The sequence below is a fragment of the Rhagoletis pomonella genome, unplaced genomic scaffold, assembly GCF_013731165.1.
Source record: "Rhagoletis pomonella isolate Grant_MI unplaced genomic scaffold, Rhpom_1.0 Rhpom_scaffold_03577, whole genome shotgun sequence".
Classification (NCBI taxonomy): domain Eukaryota; kingdom Metazoa; phylum Arthropoda; class Insecta; order Diptera; family Tephritidae; genus Rhagoletis; species Rhagoletis pomonella.
In genome coordinates, this window is record NW_023462129.1 from 14,833 (window position 1) to 21,002 (window position 6,170).

The window sequence follows — 6,170 nt, forward strand, 5'->3', positions numbered from 1 at the left end:
TATTACTATAGTTTCGTGAGTCAGTACATTGAATGTTTCCTGAGTTTTGAAATTTTTTGCTTTTTGTTGCATTGTGTTACACAAGGCTCTCGAAAAGAATACATGAGTTGAATACATAGGTAAATGTATACGTATACGTACTCGTATTTGCATGCCCCTTATCAGCTCCTTTTTACCCACATTTAAGTTAATGATTAACAGAATTAGCCAATGAACAAACGGCATTTTTATTTTTTATTTCAAATAGTAATGATGAAAATCCGTTTATTAAAAGTTTGCGGCCTATATAATCAAGTCACTACTTACAAAGGCTGTTCAGTTTCCTTAAACAATTCGAGGTAAACGTGTTAAATCGAAAGTGTTATTCAAAATGAAATTCCTGCTCTTAGTTATGTTGGCGTTAGTGGCCATGACCAACAGTTACGAGTTTCAGGAGCGTTTAGATGGTAAGTGTATCAAAAAAACACAAAAAAATCAACACAATGTATGTGAGTGACGGAGACTCGAATTTCGTTCAAATAGGAAGTTATGCGGATGTGTGAAAATTTGAGTGAAAGACGGAAGGAAGTCAGGATTTTGATAAATAATTCCGTTGATATTTTTTGCAAAAAGTAAATTATGATTTTCAATTATTCAAACTAGTTCATGATAGAAAATTGCACAAAGTAGTAAGCAAAAAAGGATATGGTGCAGAAGCGAAAACCACTTTGTTAAGAAGGTGAAAAAACATTGCTATTGGCTGACACTTAACATGAAATGCCCACATGCATTCTCCTTGTGCAAATCAAACTAGTTTCTTCGTGTGGAAGTTATGCTTCCGTTAACTAAGCAGACACGTTAGCATGCCTCAAACCTTAAATGGCTTATCCGAAAGGATAAGATAGGATAGAAGGCATAGAACTGTGACTTTTGAGTTTTTTTTTTTTGATGCCCTGGGCACGTCACTTATTGCCAGTTTGAGGACCAGAGTCCGACCGAGGCTAGATTTTTCGGCCGAAGCCGGTGATTCACTTTAAAATTAATTAAATCGATTTTTTCAAAGAATAAGCTCCATATTGCCTTTTTAAGTGTGCATAAAATTCAAAATACATAGAACCGTATTTATCTCTTATGTATTAACAAAAAAAATGCACAATTTATTAAAATAATTGTAGTCACAGTTCAGTTTCTGGGCAAAGTCATTGTTATGTATAGCTGTTATGAGCTGTAATTTGTGGTGTGCGTCTTGATGTTGTAACACAAATTGAGGGACCCACAGTTTTATGCAACTACCGAAAGCTAAATGGTATTTATTAGAAACTTTTTCATTGCAGAAACACACTCGCAGGTTTGCCATTATGTATATATTTTTTTTCTAATCGAGAAGTTGTACGTATCAGGGTCTTAGTACGCACCTCTAACCAGTCAGCCACAGCGGCCGCCCTGTCACTCAAATCCAACAATTTGTTAGCGTTCTCGCCAAGTGAGTTTGTTCTATAACCGCTGGTGGGTGGAGGAGAAAGGCAATTTTTAGCAACTGGTTTAAGTAACACTAGGGAACTAGTATGCCAATATTGAAAAATATCAGCACCTCTCAGAACTATTTTACATGTATATTCCTTAGTCACAATTTCAAATTCTAAAGTTCTCAGCTGAGAGCTAATTTTAAGAAAAAGTTGCAATACCAAATTTTTTTGTATACCTTTAACTTATAATACATGTTCAAAAACAATCTAGATAGCAAAAAGGTTCGGCTTCGGCAAAAACTTCGGCGGAACATTCAGCCGAATCTGAAAATATTGCCGATTAATAAGTTTGGGCCGAAATAAAAAAAAAACTTAGCCAATTGACTCTCTCCTTTGCGGATTTGCGCCAGTTGTTCATCCCAAGTGCGGACAGGTACTTCTTGCACATCGCTGAAAAAGCCGTAAGTACTGATTTTTGAGAAAAACAAAATCTGGCAATCCTATCACCACGATAAGCATGTATTAATGGCTGGAGTAAATTTTTGCTTGTATACTTGGTATGCGGCTTAAGAAACTACAAAACCATTGGGCGCAATAGTTAAGAGGGATTGGTGCTCTAGGAAAATTCTTTCGTTTATCGTGAACCGTTTGGGCAGGGCTGGCTTGGACGGTTCACAGTCTATCTCATCACCTGTAGGAAGCTTAAAGTATTTATTAGGAAAACTGAAATATTTAAGGTAATCAGTAATGGTAATTTTAAAACAGGATATAAAAGAAAATCGCTTTTGTTTTCAATTAGTTAAATTCCATTTTAATGGAGATGCTGGCATTTCGGGTTTCGGTTTAGTCGATCTCTGTAAAGATAGCTGAAGTCTCAAATTCAGTTTATCACACGGAGGCAAGACCTAATAGTTAATTCCACCATGCCTTAACTGCAGTTCATGCCGTTTGAAAAACGGAGATTACAACTCGAAGGTGGTGGCTCCACCTATTAAGTAGAAGCAAACGAAAGAAAAAAGCAAAACTTAAGAAAACCTTTCCGATCACCCCATGTTGGAATTATTTGAACTTTTCTGAGCTCTTAACGGCAGTTAAGCTTTTGGTGGAAATAGCCTATTAATCGGTTTGCTTGGTAGGTAACTCGACTGTTCTTCAGCGTTTCAAGTGTCACTGCCTTTCTTAGATTGAATGTTAAGAGAATGAACAGAACATCTTTCTTACAACTAAAAGCGACTGCCAAGCAGAGATGAAACCGTACATTATTACCCGCAAGTTCTGAGAGTCCTATGACCCACTTAAAACCAAAGCTCTCTTAGGAATGAGCAAAAAATATTCCTAAAAACTTACTGCAGGGTGCACAGGGCACTGTCCCGTTGGGGTACATGAAGAAAATATGGGATTGCCCTTCAACAGGTTCTGTCGCAGTTGCGATGACCCTGGCTGAAAAGAGACAGCCGAACACTTCGCGTGCGAGTGTCCAGCCCTCGCAAGGATGAGGCTAAAAGCATTCGGAAGGCCATTCTTGCAGAATATTTCAGAGTGCAGCTGCGTCTCTTTCGTGCTTTCATAACTAATAATGCTGTCACAAACCAACCAACATCACGTAACTAAATGTCTACATATGTCTTCAACCATAAATAAATTGTGTTAAGTAAATTCTTTACAAATGTTTCAATTGCTTTATTGTTGGAAATATTTGTGGACCCACAATGAAGATTAGACAATGCTTTTTGCGCACTTGCTGTAATTTTGCATCATAAATATTTAACTCTAAAAGCATTAGCTCCGACCAGTATGGTATTCCAAAAGTGATTAGCAACTCATTGTAAACAACAAAACAACCATAAATTGAATAATCCATTTTCAATTGATTTACAATATATCTCACCTTTTCCTCCCACAGGTTACGATCGCTCCATATCCAGCCAAGTAGTCGACCACATTGAACGCATACGCGCACAAATGCCGTGCGGCTTCCCTGGACTCGGTTTGGGCCCATTATCTCCAGCGCAACTCTCCCATCGCCAAATAGCGCTCAATTCCGATGGTTTAGCTTTGGCGGGTGAAATCGATAACTTTGTACTCTACGGTCTAGATGACTTCGATATCGTGCAGTTCAAGATTAGTGTTTTAACACGGAAGATCAACTTCCAATTTCGCTGGCAAAAGGTTCATTTGGTTACCGATTACAAAATGGATGTGAATAGTGGCAATCGCATAAAGTTAGGGCGCAATGGGGGCGCCAAATTTGCCATTGAAGATTTGATTGTAGTAGGCTCGGCTAAATACAGCATTATTGGGAAGGTGCGCTTGAGGGAATTCAAAGCTAGCGCCACCATTGGAAATGTGAAATCGGAAATTGAAAATTTGTCACAAATCAAAATTGTCAATAAGAAATTGAATGAAATTATTGAGGAATGGATTTTGTTGGCGGTGAATGAGAATACTGAGGAAATGGAGGAGATGGCTAATGACTTTGTGGTGCCATTGGCGAATGATTTGATTGGCGATCGCTCTTTGGCTGATCTTATTGCATTGATTGTTGGCGGCGGCGGTAGCAGTGGCGAGGATAAACCGAAGGGATGCGCAAGCCAATTGGTTTCCTTGTGATAAGCTAATATGAATTCATATTACATGAATAGATATGTGTAAGCATTTTTTACGAACAAACAAAATAATAATAATAAGAAAATTAGGTTAAATTTAAAAACTTTTTGGAAATGATTATAAAAAATATATTTGTGTGATATATTGTTTAAATAAATAAATAAATAACTACAATTAAAAATATAAGAAGAAGGAACAACTTTCTCTATTGCGAAATAATTTTACTCTTTGTACTACCGTTCTATAAGCTCCGAGTTTAGTTGTATGTACAGTTGTCCACAAAATAAAAAATGTTTGAAATTTTGGTGAAAGTTTGCAGAATTTTTATCATTTTTGTACAAAGTTTAAAATGTACCTAAATTTATTATGATGTTTGTTGTATAACCAGCTACACTTTAAAAAAAAAATAGTAAACATTAAATAAACAAAAACAAACAGCCAAACCTGATCAAAATATGGCACTCCTATTATTTTGTGGACAAGTGTACATATGTATGGATGTGTGTGCTTATTGGGAAAGACATGCCTGATTGGTTTCATGCACCTAAGAACGTTTTTAGCAAGGGCACAAACCCTAAACATTCAAACAGAAAATTTTCCCTTCGCGAAATTTCCCCGTCACAAGGTGTTACAAGCGACTCAATCTCTATTGCGAATTGGTTTGTGTCGTAACTTAGCGTATGCGCAATCCTCTGAATAACATTAATGCACAAAATATTTAAAACAGGGTGTGCAAAAATACTCCAAAAGCAGTAATTAGTTTACAAGGGACATTTTTCTTAAGGTCAAAGTGAAAAGCAGAAAGTGGTGGTGACTCGAAAAAACGATATAATGAATGCCACGATTCGCGAGATTTTTATGTTCAGTACAGATGTAGACTTGATATGAAACATTTTGAATAGTCAATTTCAAAGATTCTTTAAGATAGCGACGCCGTGGAAAAGGGTTTCAGAAGATCTCAGAAAATTTAGTACAATAAACACTTATGAAGCATTTTTTTAACAAGGAAAAAATTACAAACTGTCAGAAATTATTTTTGTGATGACAAATAAAGGTCGGTAGGTTTAAAGGAGATGCATATATATCCAGAATATATTTTTCCAGCATTACTTATTTGCTTGTTATGGTCTCAGCTTGGCTATTAAGGTAAAACTTGTTTTTAATATAGGCTGGTTTGAAGGCAATAGAAGCGCATTAAAATTGTGTATAAACTTTGCTAAATGCTTGCGCAAATTTTTGCTGGAAAATCTTTTTTTATTGGCCATAAAATGTTGCAATATTATTTAAAAGGTATGAGAGTGTTTTTCTTTGGTTAAGCTAGCCCGACTTCTTCTTTTTTTTTGCGCTACCAATTTCTTTTATTTTTTAAAATTTCGCAATAGACATTCCAACATCTTCCTTTATTTTCATTTCTTTTCTAAATCTTCCATTTTCAAGTGCGCTTGTATGCTTTCGTCTAACTTTTCAACCTATTTCCTCTTATTAGCTACATACATACACACAGAACTGCATCACTTGGCAAAGGATTAACTGGACAAGCCACACAATAAGTGGAAGTAAAATCAGCAAGAGCTTATATACTTCAGTTCACCATCTTCGTTTGCCTCTGGCTTCACTTTTGAAGTGTCATAAATAGCGGCGAAGTGGAACGCGCACGCAAAAGATTGCGGCAAGCGAAAGCAGCCAAAAAAAAAAACCGACGGCTAACTCCAGACATTTTCAAGGATGCTTAAGCTTCTGTGCGAAGTGCAGTCAGGTGTAAAATATTTCGAATCTAATGGCTACAAAAATAGATAGAACGAAACACAGATATTTTTATGATTATTAAAGTATGATTTAGCATTTCTTCAAGGAAAAGGATTGAATTGTAATGTAGACGAATTTCAAGAATTTTTTGGTATTCAGAACAAAAAAATGACACATGCATACCCTACCCTTACCATCACACTGTTTTAGGATGAATTCCCTGTGGGGAAAATATCTTGTTCTGAACTGGTGCGCTTCTAGTACATTCGCACGCACCTACACCCATACATACGTATGTGTTTGCCATTTTGCATGTTGCTTTCGTGGTCCCATATGGTCTAGTGGCTAGGATATCTGGCTTTCACCCAGAAG

The 6,170-nt window shown here is 36.5% G+C and overlaps 1 protein-coding gene across 1 annotated transcript; it reads left to right on the plus strand.

Annotated features, from left to right (window-relative positions):
- Positions 1-267: 267 nt before the first annotated feature.
- On the plus strand, positions 268-4,105 carry LOC118754228. The gene is made up of 2 exons (XM_036489093.1): positions 268-446; positions 3,349-4,105. The coding sequence occupies exons 1-2, from the start codon at positions 371-373 to the stop codon at positions 4,053-4,055; spliced, it is 783 nt and encodes a 260-aa protein (XP_036344986.1). The 5' UTR covers positions 268-370; the 3' UTR covers positions 4,056-4,105.
- Positions 4,106-6,170: the final 2,065 nt, after the last annotated feature.